We start from the raw sequence: 23,764 nt of genomic DNA, 5'->3' as shown, positions 1-23,764 counted from the left end.
GCGCTGATTGGTTGAGCGCGTCGGGCCGGGGCACGCCCCCTCCGCGGGAGCGCACCGCACACATTGGGAGCCCGCCAGAGCGCGGCCACGCCCACAAATCGCCGGCCGCGCCCTCGCGCGCGTCGCTCATTGGACGCCCGCCAAAGTTTTGGCCGCGCCCCACTTTGGGTCACGTGTTTACCCACGCCCAGAACACTATGTGGGCGCGGTCTCAGAGAGAGGCGTGGCCTCGTGGAGAGGCGTGGCCTCGTGGAGGGGCGTGGTTTTCTCAGGCGTCCCCCATAGCCCCGACACGCCCCGCGTGTCCCGGTGTCCCCATCCCTGTGTCCCCGGTTCCGGTGTCCCCATCCCGGTGTCCCCTCCCCGCTCCCCGCCCCTACCGGGACAGCGCCCGCATCCCTTTGGGATTTTTTTGGGGGTTTTTTTTGTTTAATAGCCGAAAACATCACGGGGCCCAGAGAGAGCCCCGGCGCCACCCCCGGCGCCACTCAGTCCATCCCCGGGGCTCCGGTGTAACCGGGAGCAGGCGCCACACCCACGGCAGCGTCCGTGTGTCCGTGCTCCCCCTCTCGGGGGGCTGTTCTCCGGGGGGCAGCGGTCAGTGCGGCATGGCCGTTATCCTCATGCTCTGCGAGGCGATGGGGTAGGTGACCATGGGCGTGGTGGCGTGGCTCATGGTGATCCCGCCCAGCGGCTGCGCCATGGACACGGCCACCGGCGCCACCGACACGGCCACGGGCGCCATGGACACGGGCGGCGGGGCCATGCCCTGGGCGATGGTCTGCGCCAGCGCCGCCGACAGCGGGGCGATCTCGGGGGTCATGGGGGGCGCGGCGTTGGCCGGCGGGGCGGCCTGAGCGCCGGCCGGCGCCACCAAATCCTGCTGGGTGACGGGCCGGGGCTGCAGGGCCTGGCTGCTGAGCGTGGTGTGCGTCTGGGCGATGCTGTGGTTGTAGTTGGTCACCGTCCCCACGGCCGGCGGCAGAGTCTGCTCGCTGGCCGTGCCCGTGGAGCTCAGCGTCATCACCTTGGCCTGGTTGCGGAACTGAGCGTTCTGCTCCAGCAGCACCTCGTTGGTGGCCAGCAGGTTGTTCACCTGCTTCTTGAGGTCCTCCACGCGTTTCCTCAGCAGCACGTTCTCCTCCTCCAGCAGGCGGTACTCCACGGCCCGCGGGCTGGAGAAGCCGTACTCGTAGCCCTCGTAGAGCCCCTCGGCCCCTCGCCGCCGCTTCAGCACCGGCTCGTCGGGGTCGTAGAGGCCGTCAAAGGGCTCGTACCGGCGCCCGCCGGGGCCCAGCCCCTGCTCCCGACCCCTGCCCTCGTACTCATAGTCCCTCTGCAGGTGCTGGAATTTACACTTGGCTCCGCGCTGGCAATCGCCCTTGAGGAAATCGCGGCAGATGGGCACCTCCTCCTTGCTGTTGGGCAGGTCCGCCGGGGACAGCCCCAGGCCCGCCGCCACCTTCTGCCTCAAGCGCGGCGGCAGCTCGCCCGTCTTCTTGTAGCAGTCCTCGTCCTCCTTGGTGCCGTGGATGAAGCGGCAGTTGAGGCGCACGCACTCCTTGTTCTGGAAGTCGTGGCAGAAGATGAACTCGTTCTTGCGCACGCCCAGGTTGGTCACCTCGGACATGTCGGGGTGGCGGAAGCGGCAGCGCTTGCCGCGCTTGCAGACGTTGCGGAGGAAGTCGCGGCAGATGTCGTCGTCCCCGCCGCCGCCGCCGCCGCCGCCGCCGCCGGCCTCGTCGCCGCTGCCGCCGCCGCCCGCCGCGTAGCCGTCGCGGCCGTCGCGGTCCGGCATCTTCTGCGCAAAGGGGAGGCTGCAGGGGGAGCAGGGAAGGGCGGGGTGAGGGAGGGACGGGGAATGCGGGGATCCCACCCTGGGAACCGAGGGAGGGACCGGGAATGGGGAAATCCCACCCTGGGAACCGAGGGAGGGATCGGGAATGGGGAAATCCCACCCTGGGAACCGAGAGAGGGACCGGGAATGGGGAAATCCCAACCTGGGAACCGAGAGAGGGATCGGGAATGGGGAAATCCCACCCTGGGAACCGAGAGAGGGATCGGGAATGGGGAAATCCCACCCCCGGGAGGAACCGGGAGAGATCCCGGACCGGAGAGAGGGAGGGACGGGGTGAGGGAGGGACGGGGAGTGGGGAAATGCCACCCTGGGAACCGAGAGAGGGACCGGGAATGGGGAAATCCCACCCTGGGAACCGAGAGAGGGACCGGGAATGGGGGAACTCCCACTCCCGGGACACCGGGCACCGAGGGAGGGACCGGGAGGGGTCCCAGGCGGGGGCACCGGAGCGCCGGGGGCAGGGAGGGCCCGGAGTGACCCCGGTAGCGGTGGGGAAGGGTCCTACACCCACCCCGGGACACCGGGAGCTCGGACAGCACCGGAGGAGGGGAGGAAACACCGGCAAGAGAGGGACGGGGTGAGGGAGGGACCGGGAGGGACCCCGGGATGGCGGGAGAGGGGGGTTCACCCAGCCCCGGTACCGAGCGAGGCACCGGGAGGGATCCGCTACCGGCGGGAGTGAAGGAGGGACCGGCAGTGACCCGGTACCGGCGGGAAGGGGTAAAAACACCCACCCCGGGGCACCGCGCAATGAGGGAGGCACCGGGAGAGACTCCGGTAACGGCGGGGAGGAGAAAACACCGGCCCCGGGGCACCGGGTACCGGGAGAGGGAAGGACCCGGAGCGCCCCCGGTACCGAGAGCGGACGGACGGAGGGGGGATCACCGGGCACGGAGGGAGGGACGGCAGCGATCCCCGCCAGCCCCGGTACCGCCGCAGCCCTGAACGGCGGGGAGAACGCCGGGAACGGGCGGCACCGAGCCCCGCCGCAGCCGCGGGAGGGCCCGGCGCGGCACTCACCGGCTGGCGGCCTCCCCGCGGGGCCTCCGGCGCCACCAACGCGCGGCCGGTGCCGGCGGCGGGCGGGACCCGCTCGGTGCCGCTTCCGGGGCGGCCCGGAAGGAACCGCGCGGCGCCGGGAGCGCGCGGCGCGCCGGAAACGCGTCACTGTGACGTCATAAGCGCGAGGCGGCGGCGGCGCCGGGATCCGCGTGGGCTACGCCGGGACGTCCCGGTGGGTTGGGGCTGAGCCCGGCCCGTCCCTGCCCACGGCACCGTTCCCGGGGGGTTCCTCACCCCGGTCCCACCCACATGCCCCGTTACCGGAGGATCCCCGGTGCCGCTCCCCGGCCTCACTGAAGAGAAGCCCCCGGTCCCGGAGAACCCCCCGTCCATGGCCCCGTTCCCGGGATCCCCAGCCCCGTTCCCGGCGGTCCCGCCGCCCCGTTCCCGGAGGTGTCCCGTGTTCCATACCTCCGTTACCGGAGTAGCCCTCCCGTGTCCCATAAACCCGTTTCCGGCAGAGCCCCCCCCGTGTCCCGTGACCACCATCCCCGGTTACCGACAGCCCACACATCGTTTAAAAGCAACAACATGTAACTTTTATTCACGGCACGGCGGCCGCCGCAAAGCAAAGAACCGATCCGGGACGGCACCGGGGGTCACCGGGCCGCGTCCCCGCCCCCGGCGCCGGTCACTTGGACCTCTGCCTCATCTTCCTCCTCTTGCGCTTCAGCCTGGGGACAGAGCGGGGCTGTCACCGCCGGGGCACCGGGAACCCTCCGGGCCGGTACCGGGCCACCGGGAGGACACCGGGAAGCTCCCGGGGGGTCACACGTACCTGCGCATTCGCTTCTTGCGCCACTGTGGGGAGAGAGGGACGGGAGTTAGAGCCGGTACCGGGATCCCGCTGCCGCCGGGGCCCCTCCCAGTGCCACCAGTTCCCTACCACCAGTGCTCCCAGTCCCATCCGGGCTTGGCTTCCCCAGTTCTCCCAGTGCTTCCAGTCCCATCGCAGTCTGGCTTTCCCAGTGCTCCCAGTTCCCACCAGTGCTCCCAGTCCCATCTGGGTTTGGCTTCCCCAGTTCTCCCAGTGCTCCCAGTCCCATCGCAGTTTGGCTTTCCCAGTGCTCCCAGTTCCCACCAGTGCTCCCAGTCCCATCTGGGTTTGGCTTCCCCAGTTCTCCCAGTGCTCCCAGGTCTCATACGGGTTTGGCTTTCCCAGTGTCCACCAGTGCTCCCAGTACCATACTGGTTTTTTTCTCCCAGTGCCCACCAGTGCCCACAGGTCAGGCTCTCCCAGTGCCCCCCCAGTCCTGCACCAGTAACTCTCCCAGTCCCGGACTGGTTTGTCTCCCGTCCTGCCACAACCCCAGACTGGTTCAGCTGTCCCGATGCCCCCTGTCCCCTCAGTCCCACACCAGTTTATCCTCCCAGTCCTCCCAGTCCCACACTGGTTTATCCTCCCAGTTCCACATGGGTTCCGTTCTCTCAGTCCCAAACTGGTTTGTCCCTTACTGTTCCCAGTCCCAAACTGGTTTGTCTCTCATTCCCCCCAGTCCCGAACTGGTTTGTCCCTCACTGCCCCCAGTCCACAACTGGTATGTCTCTCACTGCCCCCAGTCCCAAACTGGTTTATCTCTCACTGCCCCCAGTCCCAAACTGGTTTATCCCTCACTGCCCCCAGTCCCAAGCTGGTTTGTCCCTCGCTCCCCCCAGTCTAAACTGGTTTATCTCTCACTGCCCCAGTCCCAAACTGGTTTCGCTCCCCCGGCGCCCCCAGTTCCCCCCAGTCCCAAACTGGTTTGTCCCTCCCAGTCCTCCCAGTTTCCCCCCAGATTCCTCCCAGCAAAGACACCCCCAGGGACCCCCCAGCCCAACTCCGGCACTTCCCGCTCCGCGGTTCCCCTCCCCGGCCCCTCCCGCCCCCGGGGGCTGTCCAGGCCTCGACCCTCCCTCATCCAGGCCCCGCCGTTACCGGGGCGCCATCGGCCGCCCCCCGCCGCCCCCCGCCGCTCACCTTGGCCCTCATGGCGGTCCGGCGGAGCCCCGCTCAGTCCCGGCGGGCGGGGGGCGGCGGATGGCGGCGGATGGAGGCGGCGGCCCCGGTGAAGGCACCAAGATGGCGACGGCCGAGAGGGGCGCGGGCCGCCCGGTGAGGCCTATTTATAGGGAGGCGGCAGGCCACGCCCCCCGCCGCGCGAGGCACGGCGGGAAGCGTAGTCTCTTCGCTCGCGGAGCATCATGGGAATTGCAGGCCGGCCGCCGGCCGCCATTTTGCGCCGCCGCGGAGTTTCGGTCCCTCCCCGCCTCCGATATTTTATTCCCAATAAATAAAATATCGGGAATAAAAGCATCAAATATAATTTTTTTCCCCTTCAAACTGAGCTTTTCCCAGCAAATTTACATTTTCTCCTCAAAATCGGTGTTTTTTCCCGTTAAAATGAGGGGATTTTCCCTAAAATGCGGCGTTTTCCCTTCGAAGCGTTGGGGGTTTCCCTTTAAAAATGCGCCTTTTTCCTCAAATTGATTTCTTTTTCCCTTCAAAACGAGTTTTTCCCCTCAAATAGAGTATATCCCCTCAAAAAATTACTGTTTTTCCCTCAAAAATTCGCATTTTTCCCTCAAAAAATTAACATTTCCCCCTCAAAAATGAACAATATTCCCCTCAAAAATGAGTCTTTCCCCTGAAAAACGAGCATTTCCCCCCCAAATTCGCACTTTTCCCTCAAAAATCAACAACATTCCTGCCAAAAGTGAGTTTTCCCTTTAAAAATGAGCGGTTTTTTCCCTCAAAAACGTCGATTTTCCCCTCAGAAACCCCAACCCCGCCGAAATCCCAAATAAACCAAAAAACCCCGGACTAAAATCCAATATCTCATCGTTTATTTCTCTTTTTATTTGACTTTGGTAACATTTGCACGCGTGGAGGTTTTTTTTTTTTTTTTTTTTTGCGTTTTTTTAATTTTTTTTTTAAATTATTATTTTATTTTTTCTTTTTTTTGGGGGGGGTGAAAAGAAAAACCTCGGGACGCGGACGAGGAAAAACGACGCCCGGAAAAAAAAAAAAAAAAACAAAAAAAAAGAAAAATAAAATCAGAATTCCCCCCCCCCCAAAAAAAAAAATAAAACTAATTTTGAGGGGTAGAAAGGGGAGAAAAAAAAAGAATCCGGGGGGGGAGGTATCGAGAAAAAGGAAAAAAAAAACCTCAAAACATTCAACTTGACGGCGTTTAATCGGCTTTTTTTCTTTTTTTTTTCTCTTTTTTCTATCTTTTTTTTTTTTATTATTTTGTATAAAAAATTGATTATAAAAGAGCGATACCCCCCCACCCCCCCTGCGGTTTGTTGGGCTTCCCCTCACCTCTCCCCCTCCTGAGGAATTCCGGTGGGATTTTATTCCTTAGGATTTTTTTTTTTTAATTAATTTTTTTTCCCCCCCTCTCTCTAAAAAATTAGCAAAGAAAAAAAAATTCTTTTGAGAAGGGGGGGAAAAAAAAAAAAAGGGAAAAAAAGAAATAAAATGATGCTCCGGGCTCAAGGGAAAAGGTCGGAATGTGCTCCCTTGGGAAAAGGATAAAAACCACCCAAACCCCAGGATTTGATTTGATTTGATTTTATTGTGGGGTTTGTTTATTTTTGGGGTTTTGTTTTTGAGGGTTTGGATCATTTTAAAAACGGAGTTTGTGTTAAAAAATAGCGATTTCTTTCTTTTTTTTTTTCCTTTTGAAATCCCTTAAATCAAGGCAGAGGCAGAAAAAGGCTCTTGGTGGGTGGGCGGTGGGGAGAGAGAGAAAAAAAAGGCGGAAAAAACTTAAAATTTATCAATTTTTTTAAACTCAATTCTAAAAGTACAATCCCAAGGGGGGGGAGGGGAGGGGAAATCACCTGGATTTTGGGGTTGTTTTTTAATTTTTTTTTAGTGAAAAATTAAAAAATAAGAATAAGTTTTAAAAAAGGCAGCAGGAGGAAGGATTCACCTCTCCAAAAACGGGGAATAAAAAGGATTTAATAGAAACTTTCCCTCCTAAATTTTATCATTTTTGTCGCTGCTTTTTTTGGGGGCGGGTTTTGGTTTTTTTTTTTTAATTTCTTATTATTTTTCATTTGGGAGGTTTTGCTATTATTTTATTTTTCGTTTTGGAAAGTCTCAAAGTGGCCAAGAGATTCCTCCCTCCTCGGATCTTCCAGATTCACCTCTCCAAAAACGGGGAATAAAAAGGATTTAATAGAAACTTTCCCTCCTAAATTTTATTATTATTAATTATTTTTGGTGCTGTTCTTTTTTTTTTGGGGGGGGTGTTTTAATTATTATTTTTCATTTTGAAAGTCTCAAAAAGAGATTCCTCCCTCCTCGGATTTTCCAGATTCACCTCTCCAAACACGGGGAATAAAAAGGATTTAATAGAAACTTTCCCTCCTAATTTTTATTCTTTTTGTTGCCGCTTTTGTTTTCGGGGGTTTTTTAATTCTTATTTTGCTTTATTTTGAAGCTCAAAGTGGCCGAGAAAAATCTCCTCCCTCCTCGGATTTTCCAGATTCACCTCCCCAAACACGGGGAATAACAAAAAAAAAAAGATTTAATAGAAACTTTCACTCCTAATTTTTATTCTTATTTTTTTCTTGCTGCTCTTTTCGGGGTTGGTTTGGTTTTTTTTTTTTTTAATTTATATTTTTCATTTTTGAAGCTCATAGTGGCCGAGAAAATTTCCTCCCTCCTTGGCAATAAAAAGTCGACGGGAGCTCTTGGGTTCTGTGGGAATCTGGACCCACACACCGGTGTCGGATTTTTTCGTTTCCCGATGGAATATTTTTGTTTTTCTGGGGTGTTTTTTTTTTGGGGGGAAAAAGGACAATTTGAGCACTGGGAAAGGCTCTGTCAGTCGCCAGCCTCGTTCTCCTCGGCGTTCTCCCCCGTGGTGGCATTTTCAGCGTTTTTGGAAGCCTGTGGGGGCACAAATCCAGGGATTTTATTTTTTCAGGGTTTGGTTTGTTGGTTTTTTTTTTCCCCCCCCACAAAAAGACCCCGGAATTTAAGGATTTGGGGATTAACAACCTGAAAAACGTCGATTTTTTACCTTTTTTTTCTTCTTTTTCTGGGTCTTGCGGCTGGCAGAGCTTTGTAGAAGGGCCTGGAAGGGAGGGAAAGTGGGAAAGAATCCATTTTGGGGGGGAAAAGGGAAGTTTTGGGGTCATTTTGGGGAGGATTTGGTTCCTTTTCCTTCACCTTCCCTCCATGGGAGCAAGGAAAGGTGACCCTGGGCAGGTGCTGCTTCATTAATTATTAATATCACATTCATTAGGATTTATTGCCACTTTACTTGTTGCTATTTTATTTCAAGCATGTCGATTATTAATATTTTATTCGTTGATATTTCGATTGTCAATACTTCAATTATCAATATTTCCATTATCATTTCAATTACTATTAATTTCAATAAACCCATTAAAGTTTACTCTGCAATACCCGAATTAATTCAATGTTAATTTAATAGAGAATCAGTATTTAATTCTATAATTAAATAATTTCCTATGCAGATATAAATGTGCTGCTTCTATCATTAGAGATGAATTGAAGTATGTGTTATCTGTATTTATAGATCTATTCATAAAAGTACAAATAATATCTAGTCTAATTAATATATGGTTAATTGCACTTTATAATTATACTTCTGTGTCATTATATGCCACTATGAATTTATTATGAAGTATAAATATTATAAACATTTCATTATTATATATCATTATATATTATCTATTATTGTATTCTATTATGATTTATTGCTATAAACTTCGACATAATAATTTTGTACATATTCCACATCATTTTACATCTATTTTATAAAATTAATTGTTTAATTTATATATAAAATATACTTCGTGTTGATTAGCAATTAGTGTATTAATAACTATTAGAAACGCTTTTTCTATTTTATTTTACAAGCAAATACAGCTATTAATAGATAATATAACTAATAAAAATACTAATAAAGCTAATAAATAATTAAATTGCTACTACTAATAATAAAATAAATACTAATAAAATTAATAAAACCTAAAAATACATCAATTTTTTCCTACGAACATTCCATATGGAAACGCCACCAAATTCACTGTATCTTTACACAGCTACTTAATTTGCATATTAGCGTTATTAACGATGAATATTAACGATTTGCCCACCTTGAGCTCGCCGTCCTGCACGTCCAGGTGGGATTTGTAGAGCTCGGGCTCGAAGGGGCCGCTGGTGATCCTCATGGGGCCGTTGGGCATCAGCAGCACCGTGAACTTGAACTGAGCCACGAACTCCCCTGCGGGCACAAAGGGGTTAAACGTGGGCTGTGGACCTGCCAGGACCTGGGGGGTTAACCCTGAGCAACTGGGCACAAAGGGGTTAAACCTGGGGTACGGCCCTGCCAGGACCTGGGGGGTTAACCCTGAGCAACTGGGGACAAAAGGGTTAAACCTGGGGTACGGCCCTGCCAGGACCTGTGGACACAAAGGGGTTAAACCTGGGGTACGGCCCTGCCAGGACCTGGGGGAGGTTAACCCTGAGCAACTGGGGACAAAGGGGTTAAATCTGGGGTGTGGACCTGCCAGGACCTGGGGGGGGTTAACCCTGAGCAACTGGGGACAAAGGGGTTAAACCCGGGGTGTGGCCCTGCCAGGACCTGGGGGGTTAACCCTGAGCAACTGGGCACAAAGGGGTTAAACCTGGGGTGTGGACCTGCCAGGACCTGGGGGGGGTTAACCCTGAGCAACTGGGCACAAAGGGGTTAAACCTGGGGTACGGCCCTGCCAGGACCTGGGGGGTTAACCCTGAGCAACTGGGCACAAAGGGGTTAAACCTGGGGTACGGCCCTGCCAGGACCTGGGGGGTTAACCCTGAGCAACTGGGCACAAAGGGGTTAAACCTGGGGTACGGCCCTGCCAGGACCTGGGGGGTTAACCCTGAGCAACTGGGGACAAAAGGGTTAAACCTGGGGTGTGGACCTGCCAGGACCTGGGGGGGATTAATCCTCAGCAACTGGGGACAAAGGGGTTAAATCTGGGGTACAGCCCTGCCAGGACCTGGGGGAGGTTAACCCTGAGCAACTGGGCACAAAGGGGTTAAACCTGGGCTGTGGACCTGCCAGGACCTGTGGACACAAAGGGGTTAAACCCGGGGTACGGCCCTGCCAGGACCTGGGGGGTTAACCCTGAGCAACTGGGGACAAAGGGGTTAAACCTGGGCTACGGCCCTGCCAGGACCTGTGGACACAAAGGGGTTAAATAAAGAGCCGTGGCCCTGCCAGGACCTGTGGACACAAAGGGGTTAAATAAAGAGCCGTGGCCCTGCCAGGACCTGTGGACACAAAGGGGTTAAATAAAGAGCCGTGGCCCTGCCAGGACCTGTGGACACAAAGGGGTTAAATAAAGAGCCGTGGCTCTGCCAGGACCTGTGGACACAAAGGGGTTAAATAAAGAGCCGTGGCTCTGCCAGGACCTGTGGACACAAAGGGGTTAAATAAAGAGCCGTGGCCCTGCCAGGACCTGTGGACACAAAGGGGTTAAATAAAGAGCCATGGCCCTGCCAGGACCTGGCGGTGACCCTGAGCATCCGGGCCCAAAGGGGCGAACGGCGGGCTGCGGCCCTGCCAGGACCTGCAGGACAGCCGCTGAGGTGCCGCCCTGCCAGGACCCGCGTCTCACCTTCCTTCTCGTAGAGGACGTTGAAGGGCTGCAGCAGCTCGTGCTTGGCGCACTCCACCACGCCCATGCGCGCCTTCTTCTCGTCCTCCAGCGCCCTGCGGGGACACGGCACCTCAGCCCCGGCACCTGGGCGCACCTGGGAGCACACCTGGGCACACCTGGGAGCACACCTGGGCACTGCTGGGGGCACACCTGGGCACACCTGGGATCACACCTGGGCACTGCTGGGGGCACACCTGGGCGCACCTGGGAGCACACCTGGGCACTGCTGGGGGCACACCTGGGCACACCTGGGAGCACACCTGGGCACTGCTGGGGGCACACCTGGGCACACCTGGGATCACACCTGGGCACTGCTGGGGGCACACCTGGGCACACCTGGGATCACACCTGGGTGCTGCTGGGGGCACACCTGGGCGCACCTGGGATCACACCTGGGTGCTGCTGGGAGCACACCTGGGCACACCTGGGAGCACACCTGGGCGCTGCTGGGAGCACACCTGGGCACACCTGGGAGCACACCTGGGCGCTGCTGGGAGCACACCTGGGAGCACCTATGAGCACACCTGGGCACACCTGGGAGCACCTGTGGTCGCACCTGGGCACTGCTGGGAGCACACCTGTGATCACACCTGTGATCACACCTGGGCGCTGCTGGGAGCACACCTGTGATCACACCTGTGATCACACCTGGGCGCTGCTGGGAGCACACCTGGGCACACCTGGGCACTGCTGGGAGCACACCTGGGCACACCTGGGATCACACCTGGGCACACCTGGGCACACCTGGGATCGCACCTGGGCACACCTGGGCACACCTGGGAGCACCTGTGATCGCGCCTGGGCACTGCTGGGAGCACACCTGGGCACACCTGGGCACACCTGGGAGCACCTGTGGTCGCACCTGGGCACTGCTGGGAGCACACCTGGGCACACCTGGGATCACACCTGGGAGCACCTGTGATCATACCTGGGCACACCTGTGATCATACCTGAGTGCATCTGGGCACACCTGTGATCTTACTTGGGCACACCTGTGATCATACCTGGGCACACCTGTGATCATACCTGAGTGCATCTGGGCACTGCTGGGAGCACACCTGGGCACACCTGAGTGCACCTGTGATCATACCTGGGCACACCTGAGTGCACACCTCCTGAGTGCACACCTGAGTGCACCCGTGATCATACCTGAGAGCGCACCTGAGCACACACCTGTGATCATATCTAAGTGCACTTGGGGCACCTGAGATCACACCTGGGCACTCCTGAAAGCACACCTGAGCATACCTGAGATCACATTTGAGCGCGCTTGGGAGCACCTGAATGCACCTGGGAGCACACCTGAGTGCACCTGGGCACACACCTCAGTGCACCTGAGAGCATCTGGGCACACCTGAGTGCACCTGGGCACACCTGAGAGCACACCTGGGTGCACCTGGGATCACAGATGAACTCACCTGGGAGCACCCAAGTGCACCTGGGCACACACCTGGGTTCACACCTGAGCTCCCACCTACACACACCTGTCCAGGGAAGGCTCAAACCCCTGGAGCCCCATCCCCTATGCAGGTACCCCAGGCGGAATTCCAGGCCCCATCCAGGTGGATTTTGAGCCCCACCCCACCCAGAATTCCCAGAATTCCCGGGATTCACCTGAGGGTGAAGGGCATGGTGTCGAAGCGCCGCTCCACCTCGCTGAAGAAGGCGCGCGAGGTTTTCATCTTGAGCCCGTACTGCTTGGAGGGGTCCCGCTTGTAAATCGTGGTTCTCTGCCCCGCGTCCTTGGCCTGAAGAAAAACAAAAACATTCCCAGAACTAATTCCCGACATCTCCTGGAGCCGGGAAATTCCCGGGATTTCTCAGGGACGGGCTGACCTTGCCCTCGCCGCTGCTGACCAGGACGTCGACGGCGTAGACTTCGTGCACCTCGAACTCGGCTTTTTCGTGGTCCTTCCTGAGGGGGAAAGGCAGGAAAACCTGGGAATTCCCAAATGGGAAAACTTCCAGGGAAGACCCCAAAACGTTCCTGGAAATTCAGAACCTTCTCCCAGGAGAACTTGCAAGAAACCCAAAAACCTTTCCAGGAGACCCAAAACGTTCCAGGAGACCCAAAACTCCTCCTCCACAAGAGCCCCCGTTTTCCCCCTGAACCCCAATTTCCCCCGACCCCATCTCTCACCCCAATTCCCCCCATTTCCCCCCAATTTCCCCCCCGACCCCCCATTTCTCACCCCATTTCTACCCCGACCCCAGTTCTCACCCCAAATCCCCCCATTTCCCCCATTTCTCCCCCCAGTCCCCCCAGTTTCCCCCATTTCTCCCCCCAGTCCCCCCAGTTTCCCCCAGTTCTCCCCCCAGTTTCCCCAGTTCCCCCAGTTCCCCCATTTCTCCCCCCAGTTCCCCCCATTTCTTCCCCCAGTTTCCCCAGTTCTCCCCCCAGTCCCCCCAGTTTCCCCCAGTTCTCCCCCCAGTTCCCCCCATTTCTTCCCCCAGTTTCCCCATTTCTCCCCCCAGTCCCCCCAGTTCCCCCCAGTCCTCCCAGTTCCCCCCCGCTCACTTCTGCTGGTCCGAGGGGTTCTGGATGATGGTTTTCTCGCCGTCGATGACGTGCTGCTTCAGCTGGTGGGACAACATCCCTGCGGGGCACCGCGCTCGCTGGGACCCACTGGGACGGACTGGGATGGACTGGGGGGGACTGGGACCCACTGGGACGGACTGGGACCCACTGGGGGGGACTGGGACCCACTGGGGGGGATTGGGACGGATTGGGATGGGACTGGGATGGACTGGGGGGGACTGGGACAGACTGGGAGCCACTGGGACGGACTGGGAGTCACTGGGGGGGACTGGGACCCACTGGGGGGGACTGGAATGGGACTGGGGGGGACTGGGATGGGACTGGGGGGGACTGGGATGGGACTGGGAAGGCACTGCACTGTACTGGGAGGTCCAGGCACTGCTCTCCAGTGGGCTGTACTGGTCTATACTGGTCTGTACTGGGAGCTGCATGCAGTGCTCTCCAGTGGGCTGTACTGGTCTATACTGGTCTGTACTGGGAGCTGCATGCAGTGCTCTCCAGTGGGCTGTACTGGTCTGTACTGGTCTGTACTGGGAGCTGCATGCAGTGCTCTCCAGTGGGCTGTACTGGTCTATACTGGTCTGTACTGGGAGCTGCATGCAGTGCTCTCCAGTGGGCTGTACTGGTCTGTACTGGGCTGTACTGGGAGCTGCATGCAGTGCTCTCCAGTGGGCTGTACTGGGCTGTACTGGTCTGTACTGGGAGCCCCGCTGCCGCTCCCAGCAGAATTCCACTCCCCCCGGGCCCTCCAGGGGCATTTTGGGGCATTTCTCCCCTTTTCCCACCCCTCACTCCCAGCCCCCGGCATTCCCGGCATTCCCAACAAACATTCCCAGCCCACTCCCGGAGGCAGGGGGATTCCTGGAATTCCAGGGAATTTAACCAGCACTGGTTGGATTTCAGGGCAGCTGGGAGAGCCCACGAAAAGGGTCGGGATGAGCTCCAGGATCCTGATCCAGCAACCCCGGGATCCCTTTTCCCCGGGATCCTTTTCTCCCTGGAATTCCCTTTTCCTGGCAACCCCTTTTCACTGGGATCCCCTTTTCCCTGTGATTCCTTTGCCCCGGAATCCTCTTTTCCCTGGAATCCTCTTTTCCTGTGATTCCCTCTCCCCTAGAATCCCTTTTCCCTGGGATCCCTCTTCCCTGTGATCCTTTTCTCCCCACAATTCCTTTTCCCTGGAATTCCCTTTTCCCTGGAATTCCCTTTTCCTGTGATCCCCTTTTCCCACCTGACCCCTTTTCCCTGGGATCCTTTTCTCCCTGGAATTCCTTTTATCCCTGGAATTCCCTTTTCCCATGATCTCCTTCTCCCAGGAATTCCCTTTTCCCTGGAATTCCCTTTTCTCTGGGATCCTTTATTCCAGGAATTCCCTTTTTCCCCGGAATTCCCTTTACTCCCTCACCTTCAATGGGTGTGCAGTGGAACGCGTGGGCGATTTTATTCCAGGCCTCTGTCACTTGTGTGTTCTGGGATAAAAACAAAAAAAAACAACAGGGATTAAAAAAAAAAAAAACATTTTATGGATAAAAAAAATTCCCGCCCCGAGTTTTCCGGAAATCCCATTTTTTTGGGGAAGAAATCCCACAGCTTTTCCCACCAAAAAACCCCCAAAAACGGGGTTTTTCCTTAGAGCTGCCCCACAAAACTCCACAAACTGGACCCCAAAATTGCCCAAATCCCTGTGCTGATTCCCAAAATTCCCAAATTCCTGGGTTTGACCACCTTAAATCCCATTCTTTGGGAGAAATCCCGCAGCTTTTCCAAGAAAAAAATACCAAAAAAAGAGAGTTTTTCCTTAGAGCTGCTCCAGAAAATTCCACAGGTCGGGGTCCAAAATTCCCAAATTCCCTGTGCTGATTCCCAGAAATTCCCAAAATTTCCCAAATTCCCACCTGGTTCCCTGGTTTCACCACCTTAAATCCCATTTTTTGGGGAGAAATCCCGCAGCTTTTCCCACCAAAAAACGGAGTTTTTCCTCAGAGCCGCTCCCAAACCTCCCACAAAACTCCACAGGTTGGGGCCCAAATTCCCTGTGCCGATTCCCGAAATCCCCGAAATTCCCGAAATTCCCGAAATTCCCCAAAATTCCCCGAATTCCCACCTGGTTCCCGGGTTTGACCAGGCGCAGGGCGGCCTCGGCACACAGGTGAGCCGCCTTGATGACGTCGGCTTTGCGGCCGGACACGGGATTTTCCTGGGGGAAAAACACCCAAATTGGGGGGAAAACACCAAAATTGGGGGGGAAACATCAAAATCTGGGGGGAAAACAGCAAAATTGGGGGGAAAACACCAAAATTGGGGGGAAAACATCAAAATTTGGGGGGAAACATCAAAATTGGGGGGAAAACACCAAAATTTGGGGGGAAAACATGAAATTTGGGAGAAAATACCAAAATTTGGGGGGAAAACATCAAAGTTTGGGGGGAAACACCAAAATTGGGGGAAAAACACCAAAATTGGGGGGAAAAATCAAAGTTTGGGGGGAAAACATGAAATTTGGGAGAAAACACCAAAATCGGGGGGGAAAACACCAAAATTTGGGGGGAAAACACCAAAATTGGGGGGAAAAACACAAAAATTGGGGGGAAAACATCAAAGTTTGGGGGAAAACCCCAAAATTGGGGGGGAAAACACCAAAATTGGGGGAAAAACACCAAAATTGGGGGGAAAATATCAAAGTTTGGGGGGAAAACACCAAAATTGGGGGGAAAAATCACAAAAATTGGGGGGAAAAACATCAAAATCTGGGGGGAAAACAGCAAAATTGGGGGGAAAACACCAAAATTGGGGGGAAAACATCAAAATTTGGGGGGAAACATCAAAATTGGGGGGAAAACACCAAAATTTGGGGGAAAAACATCAAAATTTGGGGGGAAAACACCAAAATTGGGGGGAAAAAACACAAAAATTGGGGGGAAAACATCAAAGTTTGGGGGGAAACACCAAAATTGGGGGGGAAAACATGCAAATTGGGAGAAAACACCAAAATTGGGGGGAAACACCAAAAATTTGAGGGAAAACACCAAAGTTTGGGATTTCTGAGGGTTTGGGGGTGGAAATTCCATGTTTGGAATCCCTGGGAGGTGGAAAAATCCTTCATCAACAAAAGAATTCCGGAGGATTCCCAAGTCCGGGAGGTGAAAAACATTCCAGGAAAAAAAAAAAAAACTCCAGTGGGGAATTTTGGGGTTTTTTCTCTCTCCCCCCAAGGCAAAAAAAAAAAAAAAAAGTTCCCAAAAAAGTTTTTTTCCCAGGATTTATTCATCCAGAGGATGGGAGAAGCCAGAGGAATTCGCAGCAGGAATTTCCCCAGACTGGCCGAATTCCAGGGGAAAAGTGGGAATTAAGGATCGATTTGGGGGTGAGGAATGGGAATTCATCCCGGGGAATTCCAGGGGAAAAAGTGGGAATTAAGGATCGATTTGGGGGGTGAGGAATGGGAATTCATCCCGGGGAATTCCAGGGGAAAAGTGGGAATCAAGGATCGATTTGGGGGGTGAGGAATGGGAATTCATCCCGGGGAATTCCAGGGGAAAAGTGGGAATTAAGGATCCATTTGGGGGTGAGGAATGGGAATTCATCCCGGGGAATTCCAGGGGAAAAGTGGGAAGCAGGGACTGCCGGGCCAGGGATGTGGGTGCTGCCACCTCAGACCCAGAAAATCTGGGACGGCGGATCCCGGGATCCAGAGATTCCAGATCGCTGTCCCCTCACCCCCAGGGCACTGAAACCTGGGATCCAGGTGTCCCAGGTGTTGTCCCCTCACCCCCAGGTGTCCCAGGTGTTGTCCCCTCACCCCCAGGTGTCCCAGGTGTTGTCCCCTCACTCCCAGGTGTTGTCCCCTCACCCCCAGGTGTTGTCCCCTCACCCCCAGGTGTTGTCCCCTCACCCCCAGGTGTTGTCCCCTCACCCCCAGGTGTTGTCCCCTCACCCCCAGGTGTCCCAGGTGTTGTCCCCTCACTCCCAGGTGTTGTCCCCTCACTCCCAGGTGTTGTCCCCTCACCCCCAGGTGTTGTCCCCTCACCCCCAGGTGTTGTCCCCTCACTCCCAGGTGTCCCAGGTGTTGTCCCCTCACCCCCAGGTGTTGTCCCCTCACTCCCAGGTGTCCCAGGTGTTGTCCCCTCACCCCCAGGTGTTGTCCCCTCACCCCCAAGGTGTTGTCCCCTCACCCCCAGGTGCTGTCCCCTCACCCCCAGGTGTTGTCCCCTCACTCCCAGGTGTTGTCCCCTCACCCCCAGGTGCTGTCCCCTCACCCCCAGGTGTCCCAGGTGTCCCAGGTGCCCCCCAGTGCAGCCCCGGTTCCCCGCCCCAGCTGTTTTCGGGGTTTTTTTTAAATTCTTTTCCCAGGAAATTCTCCTGTCGAGTGGAAGGAACGTTTCTGGGGCGGTTTTTTTTTTTGGTAAACTGTAACTCTGTCACCCGCTGTTCCTCCCTCGGTGTTCTCGGCGTTCCCCCTGCCCTGCCCAACGCGAGTGAACGCATCCCCCTCTAATTTCCGCCGACCGAATCGGTGAAAATGCACCGAAACGTAAACGTGACACAAAAACATAAAAATAGAAAAAATAATATAAAAAGGGAGGAAAAAAAAAAAAAAACCCCAAAAAAATCCAATTTTCAGGCTGCCGAGAGGCCAAGGCCGGCGCCCAAGAGAGTCACCCCCCGATGACAAACCCACCTTGGAGGCGCCGAGCACGAAGGTGTGCGCCACGTTGGCGATGAAGCCGTCCACGTGCACGCCCAGGTCGCTGCGAAAAGAGACGGGAGAACGGGAATTCCGGGAATTCCAGGTGGAATTCCCTCCTCTGCACAGGAAACGGCGCCCCAGGAGCCCCTCCAGGCTCGTTATTAGGCTTTAATTAGCCAGGAATTAATGTAAAAACAGCAGGTGGGAACAGGTCGATGCAACAAGACAGGGGGAATGAGAATTCCGGGAATTCCAGGGGGAGTTCCAGGAATTCCAAGGGGAGTTCCAGAAATTCCAGGTGGAATTCCCACCTCTGCACAGGGAATGGTGCCTCAGGAGCCCCTCCAGGCTCGTTATTAGGCTTTAATTAGCCAGGAATTAACGTAAAAACAGCAGGTGGGAACAGGTCGATGCAACAAGACAGGGAGAATGAGAATTCCGGGAATTCCAGGGGGAGTTCCAGGAATTCCAAAGGGAATTCCAGGAATTCCAGGTGGAATTCCCACCTCTGCAGAGGGAATGGTGCCCCAGGAGCCCCTCCAGGCTCGTTATTAGGCTTTAATTAGCCAGGAATTAATGTAAAAACAGCAGGTGGGAACAGGTCGATGCAACAAGACAGGGGGAATGAGAATTCCGGGAATTCCAGGGGGAATTCCAGGAATTCCAAGGGGAGTTCCAGGAATTTCAAAGGGAATTCCAGGAATTCCAGGTGGAATTCCCACCTCTGCACATGGAATGGTGCCTCAGGAGCCCCTCCAGGCTCGTTATTAAGCTTTAATTAGCCAGGAATTAACATAAAATCAAGAGGGAATGGGTGGTCTGATGGGTCTTTCCAACCCGAATTTTTTCGGGGATTTTGGGAAGGTCTTTCCAACCCAAATAATTTGGGGATTTTGGGAAGGTCATTTCAATCCAACCCGAATTTTTTCGGGGATTTTGGGAAGGTCCTTAAAACCCAAATTAGGTTTTTCCAACCTGAATCATTTTGGGATTTTGGGAAGGTCCTTCCAACCCCAATCGGGTCTTTCCAACCCCGATAATTCGGGGATTTTGGGAAGGTCATTTCAATCCAACCCAAATAATTTGGGGATTTTGGGAAGGTCCTTCCAACCCCAATTGGATCATTCCAACCCCGATAATTTGGGGATTTTGGGAAGGTCCTTCCAACCCCAATTGGATCATTCCAACCCCGATAATTTGGGGATTTTGGGAAGGTCCTTCCAACCCCAATTGGATCATTCCAACCCCGATAATTTGGGGATTTTGGGAAGGTCCTTCCAACCCCAATTGGATCATTCCAACCCCGATAATTGGGGGATTTTGGGAAGGTCCTTCCAACCCCAATCGGGTCTTTCCAACCCCGATAATTTGGGGATTTTGGGAAGGTCCTTCCAACCCAAATCAGGTCCTTCCAAGCCGAATTTTTGGGGGATTTTGGGGAAGGGGAGAGGGAATTCCCAGGGCGCTCACATTTTGACCAAATCCCCGTCCTTGAGGATGTAATCCTGGTCGCTCTTGAGCGGGGAGAAGTGACACACGCAGTTATTTACGGAGATACTCGTGGGGAAGGCGATTCCTGAGGGCGGAAAAAAGGGAACCAAAATCAAATCGAATCGAATTCAAAAATCGCAGATTCGAGGGATGATTTACGGTTTGGAGGATCTTAAACCCGCTCGGGAACGCCCCCGTGACTCCCAGTGACGGGAATTCCATCCCAGCACCTCGTTAATTCCCAATCTTGGGAATTTCTTTCCCAAAATCCCCCACCTGGAAGCCACCCCCCAGCCCCCCCCCCTCAGGGTGGGAAATTCGGTGACAAATCCTCAGGGTGAGAATCTCGGGACAAATCCACGGGAATTCCACCCCCAAATTCCACAAAAATGGGAACTCGAGGCGCAGCGGGGAGGAAAATTTGGGTTAAAATCATGGAAAACAACCAGGAATAATTTTTTTTTTTTAGGATTTCCACTCGCCTTTCTTCATTTCTTTCTCCTTCTTGAAGATTTTGCCCGTCTCCTCCATGATCATGGCGTCGCCCTTCTCGCACAGGCACAGCACGGAGGAGCCGGGGCTGGCCGCCTCCACCACGGCACGGAGAACCCCTGCAATTCCCAAAAAAACCAAAAGTCCTTTATTCCGTGGATTTCAGATCCCAATCCAACACCCAGCAACATTCCAGAGCCTTGTCTTGAGGGGAAAGGCGAAAATCCCGCTTGGTTTGGGGGAAAAAAAAATCTGAATTTTGGGGGGGTTTTTGGGGGTATTTTTCCCTGTTTGTTTCTCCCTGTTTTCCAGGGAATTCCCAAAAAAATCCATTTATTTGGTGGGTTTTAGCACTGAATTGTTGTTTTCCCAAGATTCCAGACCCTCATCTCGATGGGAAAGGTGAAAATCCTGTTTTTATGGGGGATAAAATCCAAAAAAAAAAATCTAAATTTGGTGGGTTTTTTGTTGGGTTTTTTTTTTGGGGGGGGGGCAGGTAAATTTCCCTGTTTTCCAGGGAATCCCCCAAAACAATTCCCTTTATTTCCTGGATTTCAGCCCCAAATCCAACCCCCACCAACATTCCAGAGCCTCACCTCCATGGGAAAGGTGAAAATCCCGCTTTTTTTGGGAGGGATAAAATCAAAATCGATCTGAATTTTGAGGTTTTTTTGGGTGCATTTCCCTGTTTTCCAGGGAATTTTTTTGGGAGCACATTCCCGCAGGGAGGAGTTCGAGCTCCAGGAACAGGTTTGGGAACCCCTGGGACACATCAAAGGCCACGGTCCGGCTTGGAATGCCTGGTTTTGTTTTTTTCCAGGGAATCCTCGTGCTGACACACGGAACGAACGGCCCAAGGCCCGACTCCGACTCCTCCGGAAATTTTGGGAATGGTTCCGCTACCCTCCAAAAAAAAAAAACCCCAAAAATCCACCAGGAATTCCAACCTGCCTTAGGGAAAGAAAAAATAAATCTCCGGACTCTTTTTCTCCTCCACAAAGTGCTGATCCCAAAAATATTTCGGGATCACAAAATGTTCTGGGATCCTGGAATGTCCCGTCACATTCCATCCCCTCCCCTTTGTCCCAGCGTTGTTTCCTCCTCGGAATTCCCAAGGTTTCCTCCTCGGAATTCCCAAGGTTTCCTCTTCAGAATTCCCAAGGTTTCCTCCTCAGAATTCCCAAAGTTTTCTCCTCAGAATTCCCAAGGTTTCCTCCTCGGAATTCCCAAAGTTTTCTCCTCAGAATTCCCAAGGTTTCCTCCTCAGAATTCCCAAAGGTTTCCTCCTCAGAATTCCCAAAGGTTTCCTCCTCAGAATTCCCAAGGTTTCCTCGGGAGTGCTGCGGTGTTGTCACCTGTTCAGCAACTATAAATTCCACCTTTTTTTTTCCCCCCCCAGTTTTTCCATGGGAAAAAATCGGGAATATTTCGAAGCCAGGATAAGATAAGAACCGGCGGGACACCGGGAGAGGGAGAATAAAACAAACGCGGCGAGAAAATCAAAACGAAATCCAACAAGGGGAGATAAAAAGGCGAAAACCCTCGGAGCAGGAAGACTCAAATCCCTCTTTTCTCCCGGATTTTTTTTAGGGATTTCAGGCATTTTTTATCCTGAAAAACCGACAGCTGGAAGTTGTTTGTGTCTTTAGTTTTCTCTCCGTTTGCTCTCCCGAAAGGAGAAGCTGCTTCTTCCCCTCGCGGCAAGGGAGGCGACCGAACTTCCAGGAGACTTCTCCCTCCCTTCCCGAAGGGAATCGCCGCTCCCAAAGAAAAGCTCCAAAAAACGTCAGGGAGTCAGCAGGGAGGAACCGGTCCGGGCGGATGGGACCGGGGACGGGGACGGGAGAGGGGTTAAGGAATGACCCGGGATAAAGAATGACCCGGGATAAAGAATGACCCGGGATAAAGGGTAAAGGGGAGACAAGCCTGCCGGGGCTGGGGGAGAGGATGGAGCCCCAAAGCGGGACAGGACCGACCCCAAACCGGGACAGGACCGACCCTAAACCGGGACAGGACCGACCCCAAACCGGGACAGGACAGGCCCCAAACCGGGACAGGACCGACCCCAAAGCGGGACAGGACTGACCCCAAACCGGGACAGGACTGACCCCAAACCGGGACAGGACTGACCCCAAACCGGGACAGGACCGACCCCAAACCGGGACAGGACAGGACCCCAAACCGGGACAGGACCGACCCCAAACCGGGACAGGACAGGACCCCAAACCGGGACAGGGCCGACCCCAAACCGGGACAGGACCGACCCCAAACCGGGACAGGACCGACCCCAAACCGGGACAGGGCCGACCCCAAACCCGGACAGGACCGACCCCAAACCGGGACAGGGCCGACCCCAAACCGGGACAGGACAGGACCCCAAACCGGGACAGGACCGACCCCAAACCGGGACAGGACCGACCCCAAAGCGGGACAGGGCTGACCCCAAACCGGGACAGGACAGGACCCCAAACCGGGACAGGACCGACCCCAAACCGGGACAGGACCGACCCCAAAGCGGGACAGGGCTGACCCCAAACCGGGACAGGACAGGACCCCAAACCGGGACAGGACAGGACCCCAAACCGGGACAGGACAGGACCCCAAACCGGGACAGGACTGACCCCAAACCGGGACAGGACCGACCCCAAACCGGGACAGGACAGGACCCCAAAGCGGGACAGGGCTGACCCTAAACCGGGACAGGGCTGACCCTAAACCGGGACAGGACCGACCCCAAACCGGGACAGGACCGACCCCAAAGCGGGACAGGACCGACCCCAAACCGGGACAGGACCGACCCCAAACCGGGACAGGACCGACCCCAAACCGGGACAGGATCCCGTTCCCGGGCCGGGGCCGCAGACCCGGAGCCGGTTCCCGGAGCAGCTGCCGCCCCCAGGCCCAGGCAGCCCCGCCGGCCCGGGGCTGGCCCCGCTCCCGTCCCGACCCCGCCGGCACCGCGGGGCTCGTCCCCCCTAACCGGGACCCAACCGGGACAGAACCAGGACCAAACCGGGTCCTGACCGGGACCTATAACCGGGACTTAACCGGGACCAAACAGGGTCTTGACCGGGACCTATTACCGGGACTTATGCGGGACCAAACCGAGACCTATAACCGGGATCTAACCGGGTCCTAACTGGGACCCAACCGGGACCTAATCAGGACCCAACCGGGACCTAACCGGGACCTAACCGGGACCTATAACCAGGACCTAACCGGGACCTATAACCGGGATCTAACCGGGTCCTAACTGGGACCTAACCCGGACCTAATCAGGACCTAACCGGGACCACACCGGGTCCTAACCGGGTCCGAACCGTGTCCCAACCGGGTCCGGACCGGGCCCTAACCGGGGTCAGCCCCCGAACAAAAGCCGGCTGTTTGCGGCCGGGGGGCGGCAGGCCCGGGCCCGCTGCCCCCGCTCCGCCCGGTGCACGTGGGGCGCGGTACCACGTGCCGGCAGCGGCGGCGGCGGCGGCGGCGCGGGGCCGGGCCCCGGCGGGACCGGCCGGTCCCAGCACACCGGGAGGGGTCCCACCGGGACACGGGGGGTCCCACCGAGCTCCCCACACCGCAAACAGCGCGCCCCGAGCCGCGGGGGCCCAGCCCGGGGGTCTCACACCGCGGTTACCGGGGGGAGTTTGCTCAGACCCGGCCGCTCCCCCCTCAGCGCTTCTCCCGCCGCTCCCCCCCCCCCCCGCCCTCCCCTCACAGCCGCGGCCCGCACTCACGGTTGGCGATGTCCCCCCCCATCTTGTACTTGGTCACCACCAGGTCCTCGGCGATGGTCAGCTCGCTCGCCTCCTCCTCTCCCGACATGGTGGGAGCCCCCCGGAGCCCCGCCGGGCCTGCTGGAGCCCCCCCCGCCCGGCGCTGAGGAGCCGCCGGCACCGCGAGCCGGAGGCGCGAGCAGGGCAGAGCGCGGGCTCCGCGCGGGGCGCGCTGGGAACGCGAGTCCCGC

The 23,764-nt window shown here is 55.7% G+C and overlaps 2 protein-coding genes and 1 long non-coding RNA gene across 3 annotated transcripts; all 3 read right to left on the bottom strand.

Moving 5' to 3' along the window:
- Positions 1-407: 407 nt before the first annotated feature.
- ZC3H10 (zinc finger CCCH-type containing 10) lies at positions 408-2,962 on the bottom strand. The gene is made up of 2 exons (XM_066208847.1): positions 2,879-2,962; positions 408-1,817 (listed from the first exon to the last, which is right to left on the bottom strand). Exon 2 carries the CDS (start codon positions 1,796-1,798, stop codon positions 599-601), a length of 1,200 nt encoding a protein of 399 aa, XP_066064944.1. The 5' UTR covers positions 1,799-1,817; positions 2,879-2,962; the 3' UTR covers positions 408-598.
- Positions 2,963-3,436: 474 nt separating this feature from the next.
- Positions 3,437-5,014, bottom strand: LOC136305575 (uncharacterized). The gene is made up of 3 exons (XR_010725374.1): positions 4,878-5,014; positions 3,699-3,721; positions 3,437-3,594 (listed from the first exon to the last, which is right to left on the bottom strand). It is a non-coding gene; the product is annotated as an uncharacterized lncRNA (long non-coding RNA).
- Positions 5,015-7,139: 2,125 nt separating this feature from the next.
- On the bottom strand, positions 7,140-23,697 carry PA2G4 (proliferation-associated 2G4). Its single transcript, XM_066208851.1, has 13 exons — positions 23,535-23,697; positions 19,791-19,919; positions 19,288-19,393; positions 17,809-17,878; positions 15,235-15,327; positions 14,536-14,599; positions 13,110-13,188; positions 12,428-12,506; positions 12,206-12,339; positions 10,550-10,644; positions 9,041-9,168; positions 7,936-7,989; positions 7,140-7,802 (listed from the first exon to the last, which is right to left on the bottom strand). The coding sequence occupies exons 1-13, from the start codon at positions 23,620-23,622 to the stop codon at positions 7,737-7,739; spliced, it is 1,185 nt and encodes a 394-aa protein (XP_066064948.1). The 5' UTR covers positions 23,623-23,697; the 3' UTR covers positions 7,140-7,736.
- Positions 23,698-23,764: the final 67 nt, after the last annotated feature.

The sequence above is a fragment of the Chamaea fasciata genome, unplaced genomic scaffold, assembly GCF_029207755.1.
Source record: "Chamaea fasciata isolate MVZ Bird 193981 ecotype frontalis unplaced genomic scaffold, bChaFas1.0.hap1 SCAF_498, whole genome shotgun sequence".
NCBI classification, from domain to species: Eukaryota; Metazoa; Chordata; class Aves; order Passeriformes; family Sylviidae; genus Chamaea; species Chamaea fasciata.
The sequence above is the reverse complement of the archived record's forward strand: the minus strand, read 5'-3'. Positions and strand labels throughout refer to the sequence as shown.

What these genes read in the sequence shown, in the direction of transcription:
- PA2G4 (XM_066208851.1), bottom strand. Translation starts at nt 23,622, where the DNA reads ATGTCGGGAGAGGAGGAGGCGAGCGAGCTGACCATCGCCGAGGACCTG. An exon ending in ACCATGCCCTTCACCCTCAG is followed by an intron (nt 10,645 to 12,205) that starts GTGAATCCCGGG and finishes GTGTCCCCGCAG; the next exon opens with GGCGCTGGAGGACGAGAAGA. An exon ending in AGAAAAAGAAGAAAAAAAAG is followed by an intron (nt 7,803 to 7,935) that starts GTAAAAAATCGA and finishes GTGCCCCCACAG; the next exon opens with GCTTCCAAAAACGCTGAAAA.
- ZC3H10 (XM_066208847.1), bottom strand. Translation starts at nt 1,798, where the DNA reads ATGCCGGACCGCGACGGCCGCGACGGCTACGCGGCGGGCGGCGGCGGC.